We start from the raw sequence: 17,545 nt of genomic DNA on the forward strand, positions 1-17,545 counted from the left end.
AATTAGTAAAAAAATTTTAAAAATGTAATTAAATGGCTAATAATAAAACTATACAATGAAATGTATTTCAAATAACGTAAAACCTAATTATTTAGATAGCTTTATGGTCATTTTGAATCTATATTTAAAATTTAATAGGCAAGTTGGTTTCGCTGTAATGATGGTGTTTTTAAAGTAATTAAGCAAACCCAATGCAACTTTTTATGTATGAAATTGGTAAATATTTTTGGGAATCGTGAGAGGTTTGAGGTGATTTGTGCGTAGGACAGAAGAGATTTATTAAACATACCTAGAGGGATAAGCACAGGACGATCTGTAGTGTCCGTATTTCTGACAGATGAAACAATGAACAATGTCTTGCGTTTGTTCGATTTTAACTAATGTATGTAAGATGTGCTTTACTTAGAATATTTCATATGGCTCGAGATGACGTATATTAATTGTTAGTCGTACAGAAAAGCCAATTTCTTCAATCTTATTTTTTATCTTGTGTTAGGAATTAAGATTGAGGTTTTTCTCCGCGTAGTTGTCAAGTGTGATAATCAACTTTTTTTCCCTTTAAATAGCGGATCGTTGTAAAATAAGATAAAATATTAATATTTTTTATTTAATGACGCATTATGATAACACGCGAACCGATAAAATTGCAAATTTATAATTATATATTGTCTATTTGGTCATCTATTCTTCAATCCTCAATAATATTCAATGGCAGGACAGAGGCCTGATTAATGAGTGCATTAAAATGTTGTTTTATACAAATTGCCTATTTTATATTTATAAGTATAGGTAACTAATAACATTGGTTTAGTATTATGTATTATAAAATAATAGGGCTAAGGCTACAAAAATTCGAATTTTCACGAAAACCATTAGGTATTCTAGCTTCTGAAAAGATGTATTAATGCAAATGCATAAAAAAAGTATTTATTAATCTAATAATTTGTATTTCTTTAAAAAATACTTCCCAAAATGTGAAAGTTATAGCCGAATGATGATAATCAATAAAATTATACAAATCATCATAAACCATCTAATAAAACATAGTATTAAAAATTCAGTTGATGAAATAGTGCAACACATAACGTAACCAACAGCTATTAACATAGATTACAGATATATGTATAGACCACGTCATATATTTTTCTGAGAACCGAATTTTGGACGTAAGCCTAAATATTAATCATATAAATGCGTCTAATGTCCATTTCGTTTTCATGACGGTTGTCGCATATTTTCATATGCCCGTGGACTACCCATCTACATTCGTCTATCTATGTATATCAATTAATCTATGCTACAAGCTATTGATTTGTGAATTAAATAAAGAACTTGCAGTAACCCAACAGAGTAACTTATAAACATTTAATCTTTTCTGTGGTATATTACCTAAGAATATAATATAATATAGAATATTATAGTCTTTTATTACATTTTTCTTGTGCACGGTAATTATGAATAGAAGAATCGGCGGCCCTGGTAAACATTGGCGCATAACCTTTAATGCGCATGCGTTGATTTCTTGAACCTGTTTCGTTTGTCGGCATGTCGGCACTCGACACTCGATAGCAAGACAGCAGGTGACTGTTCACTTGTTCTCGTTGATCGTTCGCGACACGATATGAGTACTTTCTTGGTATTTACTACAGTATGCCCACAGTATTTTTTAATAACTTTTTGTAATTATTTGTGATGTGATAAATACATATATACATATAAATTGTTATGTATTCATTTTTTTTAAAAATTATTATGTAATATTTAATTAAGTTGAATAAAAGAATAGTATAATTACTATTATACTTACCACAATCATGATATTATTGTTATGAGGATTACCAGCAAAAATAATTCCTGTGTGAGCAATGGATAATTACAAAATCTAAGTAAGTCACAATTTATTTTTTAAAATATACTAAGAATACTTTTTTTGTAATCATTTAGCGTAAATGTTTAAGATATTATTATCTTTGGATATCTAAGATAACTATGGATTGTGGATAGGTATTATTCCATTAGACGACATTGTTCTAACAATTGTTCTGGGCTAGATATTATTTATTATACACTTCATTGTAGTATAATAATTTTTTTTTGGGAAAATATTTTTAGTAATGTAACGAGTAGGACGTAGGTATTAGTTATCATATATAAACGTATATTTTTTTTACCATTAATAATATAATTATTTGTCAATAATTATAAATATAATTTATGTATAATAGGGTGGTCATTATATTGGTTTTTGGTAAAATTCCACATTGGCTACCTATTAATTGGCACTGTATAAAAATTAAGTCATCCAACATTTTTCAGATTTGTATTTCATCACCCGAGTTGATTTGCACGTCAAATTTACAGAAAAATATACAATTTTAAATAAGTCTTAAGTTAAGCCTAATACCATATAATCTGATGCAAAGCCAAATAATATAAACTGGTCGAATATTTATATTTAATAATAGATTCGTGTGATAAATAGTTTCAAAACTGATAGTGCAAAAAATTATAAAAATTTGAATACTGTCTATTATTGTAAGATAACCTAAACAAAAAGATTTAAAAAAAGAAAAACTATAAAATCGCAGTTATTTTAAGAGAAAATAAGTGTCTTATGCTTAATAAATTACCCTGTGTAAATACATAATTCTAGTGACACGGTAGTGGCGTGGAGCTAAGTATATATATTTACACATTTAATTTATTAATACAATTTAGGCATGTTTGTTCATAAATGCATATTACTTTTAATAAATTAACATATTATATTTATAAAAAAAAAAATCTTAATTTGGTTTTTAGTGAAATGTGATATTAAATATGTTTATATTTACTAAACTGCATAAGATCAAAATTGTTTTTTTTTTTAATTTGAGTATTATTTTGCTAAGTAAAAAAATTACTGCACTGATTCATGGTAAAGCAATTATATTTTTAAACTATAAACATTTGTTTTATTTTTTATAGGTAACATGTTAACATTGTTTTAAAATTATTTATAAAAATGTTTACTTTTAATCAAGATAATGTAATTTGTAATGCACGTTGAGCTTTTTTACCATATTTAGCCATCGTTTCTTTGTATGTTTGCATCATATTTGACACAGTTTTAATGCATATAATTTTGGACTATATCTATAATTTTATATAAAATAATACCACCAAAAAAATATTGGTTTTAAAACATTTATTTTGAGTTATTATGTTACTTTTGTAACATTTGTATTTTACAAATATGTACTCGATAAAATACTAGTCACTTAGTATTTTTGTAGAAAAACTTATTTTACGTTTTTATTAATGATGTAAGAATAATGATTTGAAGTATAACATACTTTAAATATTGGAATTATTTCTGTGCCATGTAATCAGCGATTTTATTTTCTCGATTTTAATTACAATGTGATGATTCATACCTCCGAAAAAATGTTCTTTTCTTCCATATATTTTGTAGTGTGGGAACAGCCATTGTGTTACATTATTAAAATATTGGATCTATTGTTGTGGGCCTAGAAGCCACAATGCACATTAAAAACATCGGACAGCTGTGGTTAATCATGATGCACATACTTGTCTTGTATATCTCTCATGATGGGAGTCCAATCGTATCTTTGCTTGTTCATCCCATGTTTATTATATTTTTTTTTATAGACGTTTTAGGTCTACCCATGAACAAATTTAAAAAGAACAAAAAAAGTGACACTTTTCACAGTACTCATGCTCTACTATTATTATTGTTGTTGAACGTGTTTCGTTCATTTTCGTCTCGTTGGTCACGAACATTATATAAATGATTTTAATTCATAGTCTTGCACTTCAATAATATCTGAAAACCAATAATTAAAATGAAATTTTAATTTCGACGAAAAGTTTTGTGTGTTAAATATAGATTTTCTTTTCAATCACTATTTTATAGGGTTTATTTTCGATTTATCATTAGTCAGCATTATTTCTTTCTTTATTTCTTGCTGACTGATTACGAGTTTTAGTTGGAAAACTTAGATTACAGCGTACGCGAAACAACACTGATGTACCACTGTAACAGCGTCCGCTGTCCGAGTTTTTATGTGGGCGAACAAACACAGATTTATGTGTGCGCGTAGCTCCAGACATAATGTTCTCCGGTACACAGTAAACCCACTATTTTATTTTATTTTTTTATTATTCTTTATGCCATCACGAACGGTGTGTTATTAAAATGCTGCAGAGAGAATGAATAAGAAAGATTGAAGTACAAAATGAAAAATATATGTTCTTACATTGAAATAATAATAATAATAATATTTGTGTAGTGAGAAAGGAAGGGACGACATGTGGGATGACAGGTAAACGGCAGCGGGATCGCAGTCGGTAGTGGAACCCAAAACATTCCAGTAGTCTCGATCCGGTCTCATTGTGTTTGTTAAATATATTTTGCTTCTAAAGATAAAAAGACGTTGGCAAAAAAAGAAAAAGATAATATACGTGACTGCAGTGTGTACTAATAATCGGTGACGGGACATTATTGTTGCACCAGTGCACATTATAAATAACGACGACGGTCTAACGAGATTTTGATTTTTTTTACTCCGTATCTCGCTCTTCTTCCCACCATACTCGTCTATACATTATATGCGCGTGTTTCGATAAAACGGCGTATCAGTACAAACTACAATAAGGCCCGTGTATGTACAGCATGTACCTCAGTCCCTTATATGTGAAAATTACACGGTGGTTTTGTTCCTCTTTGTCAGTTATTATTACTTGTTATACTAAACCCTCGGGCTATACGCCCATCGCCTTTAATAACACGGATATTACAGTTAGGTGCAAAATGTAACACTTGTTGTGTCGGCTAATACATTTTCTCTATATACCCATCTATCTTTTTTCCTTTCTATGTCTGTATGACTTCCTCTTGTTTTCTTCGCGTTAACACATATAAGTAGAAGCGCCACAAATGATAGTGAATGGGTGAATGAAGTATTGGTAGATCATTTTTTCCCCGTAACTAACGACACCACTCATTGTTTGTCAGTTCCAAAGAAACTTATTTTGTAATCTCTCCGGCGCGACAATGCGTTATACATAAGAAGGTTCGTGTTATGGAAGAAAGGTACAATATAAACGATAGGTTTCTTAGTACCAAAATGCTGTGGACCCGAGCGATTGTAATTTATGTATAATATAATAATGTTAATAATATAAGTTATACATTATTCATGTAAGTATGTATAGACATATTGCCAGTACAATATCTGTCGGTCTATTATTAGTGTGTGAGTTTTGCTTAACCCGTCTTAAATGTAAACGACAATTACAAGTTGACGCGCATTATTAATTAGGGATGGTAGTGGTGGCGACCGGCGTCGGTAGAGGTAGCTTCGTTTTGTCGGATTATTATTCTTGTTTCAGTGGTGTAGGTACTCTGAAAACTCGTTTTATTACTTACGCATACATCAACAAGTAAAAAAAAAAAAAAGGAAGGCATTCTTATAATACCGACATCGACAAAATGTCTTAAGTGCACATATGCATATACAGGTACAAGAACGATATCAATCGCTCGGTGAGAAACACCGAACTCCGAAAACACGTAAGATAAACCGTAAAAGAAAAGCGCCTCGAGGCTGTCAATTCAGGCAGTATAATGCAGTGGTAGAATAGCGCTTCTAAATCACTTGTACCGGTTGTACATGTATGTAATAATCTCTGAAATAAATCACTTTCCGCGACCGTAATGGTATTATTGTAGTCCATAAGTCTTGATCCCATAGGATTTTATAAGAATAGGTCGCCATCAGCTACGCCGTTATTAATTTTTACTGTGTCTATAATATACCGTAGGGTCAAATTCAGCTTAGGTTGAACAAAAACCAAATAGCAAGTTTAATATATCCACACTTGTCTAAGAGACTTAACCGGTTTATAGTTTACCAAATATATAAATATACCTCGAAAAATGTTATAAAAAAATTGCGCGTGTTTTTACTGTACATACATATTTAAAATTAAAAATAAATATTCATGAAATGTGTATAGTTTTTAATAAATTATTTAAGTGTCTTTATTTCAAGCTGGTACTTAAAATGTTTATTACATTCGCCAGTTAAATTGATCAGGAATCGGCCACTAAAATCCCCCTTCACTTGTACGGTTTTTGAAAGGGGTATTCGTGTTTATCTGGGGTTTCAGGGTATGTGTACATTCTATCATTAAAATTTAATAATTGTTGTTAGTATTACCTACTTATTAGACAGTATTATATTATATATTTACTGGGTAGACAGTACTCAGTAAATATATATATATATATATATATATATATATATCTTTTTCGCATTTTTTTAGCTAAGAACTTGTTATTATTTTTGTTTGAAAATATAAGAGCCGGTTTCCTTTTTAAGTATACCGATTACCTACTACATGTATGTCTGTGTCTATTTTTTTAAACAATTAAAGTGGAATTCTTTTGTGCTCTACTCCCTTCGTTATTATTTTCAATTGGCCCTTTATAAATAAATATATATATGTATGATGTATCATAATGTTTTCTACTTGTTTTATTTGTTGTGGCGGGCTGGGGTGGTAATTAGTCGTACCTAGATTTATTTTCTCGATGATAATTTATTAGTTTTTTTTAATTATTCAAACATTTTCAAAAATAGTATTACCTACCCCCTTCACCGCGATAAGGTCGTAACACCTATTTATTTTTATATACAAGATAAAAAATATCATTTTAGTGAGTACTTAAAATTTGCTCATCTCTGGTTAGTATAAAGTTCTGACATCATTTCTGAAGTGCGGTGTTTAACTATACTATGTCTGGTTCGTGGATATTATTAATGATAATCGAACTCAAAGTGTGTTTTCGATTAATCTTATACTAAATTAATACACCTAGCACATGGCTGTCTATTGGTTTATGCACACGGTTAGAAAATGCGTTTGTCTGGAAACAATTCTAACGCCATTATGTGTATACTACGCCAACTAAGAATTCGCATTTGCATATTATTATTAAGCAGAAGGTATTGTTTTTTTAAATTGTATTCTGTGTACTGCGTACGGGTATAAAGTACTTCTTTTAAAAACAATGCGGGGTAATTCGAAGGAGAGAATAGGAATAGTATAAATGTATGATAATAATAAATAAACCGTTGACTATAGAAGCACATAGCGATAGCTTCAGTAGTCGTAGTAGCAGCAAGCAGCCAATAGCAGGTTCGGGTTGGGGAAGATTCAGCATTCCAGGTCGGTTGTTGTACGTCTCTTGTGGATGGTTTTGTTGCACACCAGTTCAGGTGCGCTCGGCTTAAGACAAAACATGTATACCTACTAGCGTTTACACTTTACAATTTTTATGTTTTTAATTAAAATCAACTAACCGTTTTGTTATGATTTTCTATGGTAGGAGTTAATATTTAAAAATAAAGGTAAAGAATAACTTGGATTGTTAACAAGAAATAAGCAAGAAGTGTACTTTATGTAGTAAAATTTGTATGGTAAAAAACATGTTTTTTTTATTACGGTTGTTAAGTCTATTGACATTTATAAATTAAAACGTATTATCGCTAAAATATGCGTTATTATACGTCATTTATAAATAAGTTAACTAATGTGTGTTATGCCAAAAAATAACGATCAATAATGGTTTTAAAATAAACTGAAGTGTTTGATGTTCGTATGATTCTTATAAGCATTTATTCATATATCCGAAAATGAATTTTGTTCATAATTATTTTTGTTTGTTTTATATTCTTCTTGTTTGGGCAGCCAACAATAATATGCTATAGAGTATAGAATATATATGTATGTACTGTATATTATATTATGTGTATGGCCGTTGTTTTATTTCAATGTGGTCGTCGTTGTTGCTTGTCCTTGTTACCACTTTGTGTGCACAGCATTTTACTAACCAACCCAGACGCATAAATATTGCCTTAGAACACCACACACATTATTATTCTGTCTTTGCGTATTTTCTATGTGTGCATATACATGTTTTTATCAACTATACCGACAACCGTGTTTATAGTGTGCTTGTTTACAAAGAAATATACACTTTTTATAAAGTGATATTATTTAAAAAGTAAGAACTGTTATCTATAATCCTTTTTGATTGTATCTTTTCTGCTCAATCAGCAAAGTTGATAATATTTTTATAATAATATACCTAGACCCATAAAATAGCATGTTTGTTGTTTATGCTTCACAAAACTAAACGAGTAAAGCATAGTAATCATTTTAGTTCATTTCAAAAATCAGCTACCATTGGACATCTATGTTAACGATACCAAGTAAATCTTTTGTTTAGATCAGAAGGGGGACGTCCTTCTTCGTACACGAGAATGTTGTAAATTTTATAAATTTAATATTTAAACAAAATCGTAATTAAATATCATGAATAACGCGAATATGAATCTGTACCTGATGTCTTAGCTGTAAACTTATAGTCTGAATTTTGAGATTGAATTAATTTAAATAGTAGTATTTCTAGCAAAACTTAAATTTCCACATCAAGGTTTAAATGAAAAAAATATAACGATTGAGTATGAAACTGTTCAAGAATCGTTGAATACTAACTTGTAATTTCTTAAAAATGTTAGCTATGGGATAGAATGTTTGATAGATTATCAGAATGGATGTTAAATAATTTTTACTAAAACGTCCTTGGGTCATTAATTTTGAATAATTTATTTATAGATATTTACCATTTTTCATTAGCTATTAATTACTACAATAAAATATAAATCGGTTTAGAAGCATCGAGTCAGACATAATTAACGGTTCAGTATTAGTCTTATCTTATTGTTTGTTCACATGACCGTATCCAACATAATTTTCGGCAAAGACTAATTGTTATTATTGGAGTTCTTGCATGACCGAAAACAAAATATATCGTTGGATAGTTTCAGAGGAGGTTGAACCCCTCTGATCGTCTACTCCCTCTTCCCTTTAATAAAAATAAATAAATCCGAGTCCCCCATAGTTTTGTTGTTATTTATATGTTATCGGATACTTTATTTACTATGAAAGCTGAAGCCTTCATGATTTTTTTTTTTTTGAAACAATAGTGAAATGCTAAGGGGGTAGTCTGTGTGTGGTCTGATAGTGATTATTTAAAATAATAATAGTAATAACATATCCTAGCTTAATAAGGCAAACAAATCGAACAATGCTCCACCATCCTCTTAAATATTTTTAAATTGCGAATCCATACAAGCAAAACAAATGGGGACGTGCTTAAGTTTAAAGTTACCTGTTGAAAATGGATATCAAGTAATCTAATATCTTTCAACAAATTTAACTATTGTGAGATTTATTTTTAAAAATATGTTTTTTTTTTTAATCTCATTAGTATGTTCAAAGATTGCGTGCAAAAACACGTTTTGGTATAATACGCTAGTAGATAGTGATATGACCGACCAATGTGATTTATTTAAACCGCCGCAACCTCCGCTAATATAAAAACCAACTAAGTGACATTCCTGTTCCCGCATATCTTTTGTCCTTGGTTTTACAACGGGAGAGCGTCTGTAATGATAAATATATAAAATATAAAACAATGTCTACTGAATTTTGTAATTAATTCCACATTTGTTATAATACCAATAGGATACTATTATTTTTTTTTAACTATACACGTGTTCAAACATTTTAATCGTACACAGATAACCATAAACCCATGGATAACTTATGAACGCAAAGAATGCATGATAGTGTAGAGGATTGCGTCCAAAACCAGGCTGCCAAAAACGGAGGGGTTTTATTTAATCTGCATTTTGATTATACAAAAAAGGACTTCATCTACCATTGTTGTTTAATCGATAATTTTTTACTTATATGGTAATATTATATTTTATGTTACCTTAAAATGTTTAATATTGCTTCCTAAAAGAGGAAGCTATGGTTCCCTAGAAAATGTTTTTTTCTCGAATATTGGGGTAGGAGTAAGACCTTATGAATTATAATCGAAAATAGAATTACTTGACATTTTATTCGTGGATGTGTGTGTTCGTTTGTGCATTTTTTATGGCCTTCTATAGCAACTATACGGATTCGAATTTTTCGCTACAAAATTGTTTTAAAGACAAAATGTATAGTAATGCCGAGTTTTTCAAAATTATATTTACTTAACTTATTAATAAAGAAAAATGCACTAATGACTATTGTAAATGTGTATATAATATTATACATTATTAACTCCTAATGCATTAGTAAATTAACGAATTTTATTTTTATTTGTTTTAGGAGGACGCATATCATGGAGTAGAGAAGATTAAATCATCATGAGTAATTGGGGTATTTTAATCCTAATATTTGTCGTTTTGAAATGTTCAACACAAACTTTGGGTAAGTTTTTGTTGAAATCTTCATTTTAAATCAAATCGAAATTCAAACTTATAGTAAAATAATATTATTGTTGTAGACAGTGTTTATTAATTAAGTTTTCCACTAAATTGACTTTTTTTCTATGCAGATCCGATTGGGTTTGCAATTATTTGTTTTCTTTTTTTTATTGTGTCGGGTGTCTGGATTTAACGTTTTTTACCGCTGGATTGATTTCTTCATGCATAATAATAGAGTATATAGATGAAAAATTGTACAATATAACAACTGATATGCCAAACTTTCAAAATCGAAAAACCACGCAAAAAAGGCATTTTTTAATATGTTTATACAACTTTTTTTTTAAGGAATTATTTAGTTAAAAGGATATGTTATAGTCTCTAAAATATTGTCCTCTTTCGTTTTCATTTCTAAATCAAGCAGTTATCCATAAATCTCGTACCGGGTAATACCCAATATACCATACATCCAGTTATACGATGTTGTGGGTATTACCATTATAGCTCTTATAAAATTATGAAGTTCAAATGTATTTTGTATATTTATAAATAACAAATAATTTTTTACTATTGTTTTAGCTAAAGGGATTGGAATACATTTTATTCGATCACCCGAATCTCTTGTCGCACCACTTCATGATGAGGTGTTTTTTGATTGTGATCTTAACATAGCTCCAGAAAATATTAAATGGCTTCATAACTCTGAAGAATTACCAAATGTTGGCCATTCTAGTTTAAATAAAAGACTTGTTGTGAAAGTGGACGATATATCTCAAACTGGAGATTACCAATGTGTAGCAGATTTCGGTGCTGGTGCTTTAGCATCGACTGCAGCGACACTTAGTTTGGCTACTATTAAAGAATTCAGTACTCAATCATTAACTAATGGGGAAAAACTCACTATATCTCCTGGCAACACAGTAGCTTTAAACTGTGGAAAGCCACTCCAAAGTGACCCTCCTGCATTAATTGAGTACTATAGAGATGGAAAACCATTGATTAGGACCATCCCTGTATCTAGCGCTGGCTCAGTATTACTACAAAATGTACAATTTGAGCACAGGGGTAATTATACATGTACAGCAACTAATACTATTGTGACGCAAATGGTAAAATCGCCTATGTTACTAAGCTTGGATGTGCGCTCGAGTTACACTAAATTGCCTCCAAAATTTATAACCAAACCTCCGACTCAATATATTGCACAAAAAAGTAATTATTGTTAAAACATATCCAAATTACTTAGTTCTTATAAACATTAAAAAAAAAAAAATGTAATATAACATTTTAGATTCAAACGTCAGTATGGAATGTGCTCCTTATGGTGACCCAGTGCCTTCAGTTCACTGGCTTGATATTCATAAAAACGAGCTCAGAAATAATAACAAGACTATTATTCAACCAGGATTGTTAACTATACATAATCTTAGTATTGAGGACACTGGCATTTATGAATGCATAGCGGAAAATACGTATGGTATAATTAAACATCAAATTATGCTTGAAGTTCAAGGTATGTAAACGATTAAAAGTAAAAAATTTGCTTCTCAACATAAAGACATATTTAAATAAATATTATATGTAATTACAGAGTTGCCATATATTAAGTCGGGACCAGATGAACCTGTAACAGTAAATGAAGGTAGTTCAGAAACATTGAGATGTGAAGCCATAGGAACACCCACTCCGAAAATTACCTGGTACCTTAATGGTAAACCGGTGTCAAATGATTCAACTATACTTGCTAAAGGTAAACATTAAATTGACTGTTTTGATCTTAAATTTGTTTTAATAATTAAATTAATTTTTTTAAGGTGGCGTTTTGACATTAAATAACACTCAAAAAAACCATGCTGGTTTTGTTCAATGTTTTGGTTGCAATACATTAGGATGTTCCTATTGGGTTTCCACACTACAAGTAACTCCAAAACAACATCAGCAACTTTACTACGATGGTTAGTATTTATATTAACAGACTATCCAATTAAATGCTTGATTTGTTCTTTCAAAGGCTTTTAAAATTGAAGCATTATGGTAAAACAGGGTTGTGTTGCTACTTCCAATCAGTCCATGGTGCTATTTGATAATGATACATTAACAAAAAAATGTACTAAATTCTCAGGCCAATTGATTTATTAACACTACGTATTATTTTTAAATAGAACCAATCCAATATAAAATAATGTAATTATTTATTTTAAATTTTACGAATTTTTTTTTACGTTTATAGATATAACTCGTTCTTCTCAAAGAGATAGGAAGGACAGAAATCATAAAGGAAAAAACCGTAGGAAAGACAAAAAAAAGAAAGGAAATAATGGTTAGTAATATTTATTTATTATGTATTATGTACTTAAGTAATTATCAGCTTATGTACCTTTTTAGATTGTTATGTAAATTGTATACTTGTAAAAACATATTTACCTTAAGTATTAAAATTAATTGTTTATACTGACATACCGCGTGTATAATAGTTCCATGAACAATTTCTTATTTATTTTAAGAGGTTTTTAAACTTAAATATAAACTACATAATGTGTTTTTACTTATTTTTATGGTTTTTTTTTTAAGATTTAAAGTTAAACAAAATTATTTTTCATTATTTTTTTTTTTAGAAATGATTCCTCCATCGAAGCCAAATATTACACGCCTAACAGAAAATTCTGTAATGGTAACCTGGGGAGTTCCAGATAATGATGGGCTACAAATAAGATTTTTTAAAGTGCAATACAAAGAAGTAGCAGCAGGAAGTATATGGAACACAAGTAGTGATGATATTCAATCTTATATTCGTTGCTATCAAGTGGACAAATTATTACCCGATCGTAAATATGTGTAAGTAACATCACTAGAATATATTTTAATTTTATTTAACACTGAAATTAAATAATATTTAAAAAAAAAAAAAAAAGTATTTTCATTTAAAAAAAATGTCAAGTACAGCTTCACTAAAATAAAAGGTATAAAATAGATTTCTAGTATTTTGAAAAGCACTGGAAACCATGTATTCTGTATTAAAAATGTTTATTATCATATAACTAATATCTTAGGAGTTAGTTATTGTAAAATCTCAAAATTTTTAGTAAACGTCTGATCTAACAAATTTTTTTTAATGCCTACTTTTACAATGATGATTCCAGATTTCGTGTAGCAGCGGTATACACGAATGATGATAATAAAAGTGGTCCAATGTCAGATCATTTCTTTTTGAACAAAGGTCCTCCTAATAAATTTTTAATACCTCCTACTTTGGTGTTGGCTAAAGCAGTCAACACAACTTCTATATTGTTAGAATGGCAGGTAAGCATAATGAAATAAAAGGAATTAATACCAGTTTGTGACACTTGTTTTTAAATATTTTTAATTTTTATTAGTACCTGAATTCAGTGTTGGTTCCCGTGCAAGGATTTTTTGTGTATTACCGAGCAACAAGTACTGCCGGTGATTATACTAAAGCTCTTGTTGAAGGTCAAGATGCTCGTACTTTTGTTGTTACCCATTTATCTCCAAACACTTCATATGATTTAAAATTACAAAGTTTTACTGTTCACGAAGCTTCTAACTTCAGTGCTATATTTACACACAAGACTTTAGGTAATTATACAGTTAACTTGTGACATATCATCAGAAATGTTTTAATTTTAACTATTGCGCAGGTGAGTCTAAATCGATTACAGATACCCCGAAATGGACGGATAATACAGTAGACAACAACAATAACAGTAATTCACATTCCACAATTAATGGTGTGAGATCTCTGTATGTTCTACTTGGTGCAGTAGCTTCTGTAATTGGGGCAATTGTTTTATTGATATTTTTTACCGTGTGCATATATAGTAAACGCTCTTCAGCACACTCGCATTCTCCAGGTATAACAGCTTTTTTTAATATCTATTGAGTATATATTATAATAGGTGTATGTTTAATGTTATAACTTAAATTGTACGCTGCTGTTTTATTGAAGTAAAATATTTATTTGCCGTTTTTATTTTTAAAAAGAACTAAACAAGAGTTCTGAAGCGGTTTCGGGACTTGAACCATTATCAATGAATGGTTTTGCATTGAAAAATGGCAAAATAGTTAATGGTTGTACTTTACCGATGACACCAGACAATAGTCATACACATCCGCCAAATGGTTATGTAATACATCCAATCAACATAACTAGTAACCCATTAGCGCCCGATGCAAAGGTAAGATGGGAGTTTTATTTTCAATTAAAAACTATAAAGTTTTCTTTTAGTTAAAATTATTCAATTTTTTTTTTTTTTTATAATTTAGAACGCTATAGAGATATCATACTTGGCCAATCACAACAATAATTGCTCCGAAAATGAAATGAACTTATTGCCCAGGCGAGCTATGCCTGTACCCCCCGATACTCCAAGAACATGGCGTTCTAAAGATGCAAAAGATGAAAATTATGTCTGACTACAAAATTAAAAAAGAACAAAATTTGGAATCAAATTAAGTCGCTTAAAAAAAGTTAATCAAAGACTGATAATAGGTCTTGAAAGCATAACATTTTTAGCTAGAAGAGACGAAAACCCACAAGACTGAATATTAAAGTCCTGTCAAAATTGCTCATGCATAAGAGATAGTTAGATACAAAGGTGTACTCGTAAGAGTATGCACTGGTGTACCCACCTCTCACTTTTTTATGTATGGGTGTACTCATAACAAAAATAACATACATAGAATTACATAAAATGCATAGAAAAGTAGGAATTGGGTATAACACCCTTACGATTTAACCTTTGGTTACATGATAAACATGACTTTAGGGACATAATGCTAGTACAGTCTAACTCGTAGATTTATTATTATTATTCATGTTGACATGAAATATATTGATAATACATTAGTTAACAAAAGCCTTTTTAAGAATATCAACAACATTGTTTTACCATCAGACATGCTTCAATTATAAAACAATTTTTATACACTAGGAAGTAATTTTGTGGGTTAGACTGTCCCTGTCTAATTATTGTTCCGTTTGTTTACATGTGAAATTATTTTAATTGTGTATCAAATCATATGGGTACGTGGAACATAATAGTATTAAAAAGATGTATTATTCAGTATACGTTTTGTAAGTATTTATTTCTTGTTTGTTAATTACTGTCCTAACTAATAGTTATGCACGGTACTACTGTGATCTAGATTAAGATTTTGTTTATACATTTTATTATTTTAGAAACACATATTTATAACTTAATTTCAGTGTACCCTAAAATTAAATAGTTATAATTAACTAATTATAAATAATAATAGTATTAATGATGAGACTTTTTTTATACACAGAAATATTAAAAAATGTTTAATAATGTATTTTTTATGTTTTGTTAAGAGATTTCCACGTTAACAGTATTTTTTTGTTTATATTTTTTCTACGTAAAACCACATTTTGTATAAAATTTGTATAGATCTAACAATTGACATTTAGTTAAAACTTGAAACTAAAAGTGCAATACTTGAATAATTTATATGGTTTTTATTAATGTAATTTATTTTATGTACCTAAATCATCATTCAATTGAATATTACAATCCTTTTTTCAGTAACCAATTGTTGATTTTTGTTACATGATCACCGTGGAAACATAATTGACCACATACTTCATGCACTTTTGAAGCAATAATTCTTTTGTCTTCAAACAATCTTTCCAAATACTTCTTTAAAGCCTTTTCCAAAGCCCATATGTCACCATCAACATTATTGACTTGTGTAATGCGTCTAGTTCCTCTCATAGAAATTTTTAAGTATACTGGCAGCATGTGATTACGGGTTCGGTGCACAAAATATGGGTAATCTCCAAACTTAGCTAAAAGCAAAAATATAATAATAAATATTTATTTAAATTGATTAAAATAATTTTAAAAAATAACAGCGTGGCCAAAAAAATTAAGTTGTGAATTGTATTAACACTATTAATTAATTAAAACTTTTAAATACCAGTTTGAGGTTGCCACCCAGAAGGCAGATTTTTAGTTTCTGGGGGCGGTGGTATAATTGATTGAGGTAAGAGTCTTTCGACATATTGCCAGTCTACTGGAGCTGAAGTTACTTCGTACTTAGCGTAATGCGATGGATCGTTAGCAATAGGGCTGGAACGATATGACGAATCACGTTTGTTCACTAAAGTCTGTTAAGTTTTAAAAACAATTAATATGTGTATAATTTTTGGTTTATATGTTTTTTGATTATATATTTTAATTTTAATTTGCAATCAGTGCTCATACTGGCTGAAAGAAGCTTTACTTTATATTTTTAATTTAGCTGACTAATACTATGTTCTTTTGGAAGCTGAAAGGGTAAGATTGCCATGTGGCAGTGTGTAAGCTAACTTACTGGTTCAACACTTGGACATGATTGGCTCATTTAATAGGACAGAAACTGTCCAGTGAAAAAAAGCCACTATACCACTTTTTTTATGACGGACTAACAACCCGTCTCGTCTGCCATAAAGCAATAACATTAATAAACCTTATAAGAGAAGTGGCAGTGTAGGCCCGTAATAGGTCGTTTAAGCTAATTGAACATTACTGACCCACAAACATTGTATTCTGACAACATATATTGATTTTAATCAAGTACATAAATAGACGTCTTACAGTTATTTTCCGGTGTTATCGTATGAATCCAGATTTAGTGGTATACCGTATAGGTAAAATACAGAAGTTGATTTTAAATACATCAATTATAATATATAATACTAGCCATAATTATGTTTAGAAGTAAACGTTAACTTACGTTGATTAATAATGATCTTCCATTATTCATGGAAACGGTATTCCTCAACATAATTCGAATAGACATTATAGTTGGAACTGATTAACAGTTTAAATAATATTGAATATAAGAATTACTGATACTTTTTGAATGAGTATTAATCAATGGTTCATAATAATTATACACTAATTGCTAGACCACGGTCTCCTTTTAATCTTAGAAGCATTAATAAGTAATACGAAAAACTCCTCGATGGTTAATGAGTATGAAACACGATGTAGAGAAGATAAGGTGACACCCAAGGTGGATAAATCCACCTTAATACATTTTAAGTCTATTGATAAGGATTTTAAATATTCGAATATTTTTTTTTGTGACGTTGGTGCTCGTGCATGATGTCGGTGATAAAATCGCTTATCATTTTTCGGCCAACTACCCTGTGCCCCATGATCATACCACGGTATCTTTATCAACCTGTG

At 29.8% G+C, this 17,545-nt stretch overlaps 2 protein-coding genes and 1 long non-coding RNA gene across 3 annotated transcripts; 1 reads left to right on the forward strand and 2 right to left on the reverse strand.

The window, feature by feature from the left end:
• Window positions 1-1,544: 1,544 nt before the first annotated feature.
• Window positions 1,545-15,714, forward strand: LOC126834130 (interference hedgehog-like). Its single transcript, XM_050565837.1, has 13 exons — window positions 1,545-1,886; window positions 10,237-10,338; window positions 10,914-11,546; window positions 11,626-11,847; window positions 11,926-12,084; window positions 12,149-12,289; window positions 12,565-12,654; window positions 12,950-13,169; window positions 13,475-13,634; window positions 13,709-13,928; window positions 13,991-14,203; window positions 14,334-14,527; window positions 14,616-15,714. Exons 2-13 carry the CDS (start codon window positions 10,275-10,277, stop codon window positions 14,763-14,765), a joined length of 2,466 nt encoding a protein of 821 aa, XP_050421794.1. The 5' UTR covers window positions 1,545-1,886; window positions 10,237-10,274; the 3' UTR covers window positions 14,766-15,714.
• On the reverse strand, window positions 3,314-4,101 carry LOC126834134 (uncharacterized). The gene is made up of 3 exons (XR_007685045.1): window positions 3,907-4,101; window positions 3,571-3,826; window positions 3,314-3,509 (listed from the first exon to the last, which is right to left on the reverse strand). It is a non-coding gene; the product is annotated as an uncharacterized LOC126834134 (long non-coding RNA).
• On the reverse strand, window positions 15,696-17,349 carry LOC126834132 (probable 39S ribosomal protein L49, mitochondrial). The gene is made up of 3 exons (XM_050565841.1): window positions 17,088-17,349; window positions 16,290-16,479; window positions 15,696-16,158 (listed from the first exon to the last, which is right to left on the reverse strand). The coding sequence occupies exons 1-3, from the start codon at window positions 17,151-17,153 to the stop codon at window positions 15,878-15,880; spliced, it is 537 nt and encodes a 178-aa protein (XP_050421798.1). The 5' UTR covers window positions 17,154-17,349; the 3' UTR covers window positions 15,696-15,877.
• Between the last annotated feature and the right edge of the window lie 196 nt (window positions 17,350-17,545).

Source organism: Adelges cooleyi, unplaced genomic scaffold (genome assembly GCF_023614345.1).
Source record: "Adelges cooleyi isolate 19-005CV unplaced genomic scaffold, UGA_ACOO_1.1 ACOO_flye_CR_arks_rails_tigmint_CR_PRNA_21, whole genome shotgun sequence".
Lineage (NCBI taxonomy): Eukaryota > Metazoa > Arthropoda > Insecta > Hemiptera > Adelgidae > Adelges > Adelges cooleyi.

Coding starts and splice junctions, on each gene's coding strand:
- LOC126834132 (XM_050565841.1), bottom strand. CDS start 17,153: ATGTCTATTCGAATTATGTTGAGGAATACCGTTTCCATGAATAATGGA. Junction 16,480..17,087: donor GAAGATCATTATTAATCAAC/GTAAGTTAACGT, acceptor AAAACTTAACAG/ACTTTAGTGAACAAACGTGA. Junction 16,159..16,289: donor TGGGTGGCAACCTCAAACTG/GTATTTAAAAGT, acceptor TTTTGCTTTTAG/CTAAGTTTGGAGATTACCCA.
- LOC126834130 (XM_050565837.1), top strand. CDS start 10,275: ATGAGTAATTGGGGTATTTTAATCCTAATATTTGTCGTTTTGAAATGT. Junction 12,290..12,564: donor TCAGCAACTTTACTACGATG/GTTAGTATTTAT, acceptor TTACGTTTATAG/ATATAACTCGTTCTTCTCAA. Junction 13,929..13,990: donor ATTTACACACAAGACTTTAG/GTAATTATACAG, acceptor ACTATTGCGCAG/GTGAGTCTAAATCGATTACA.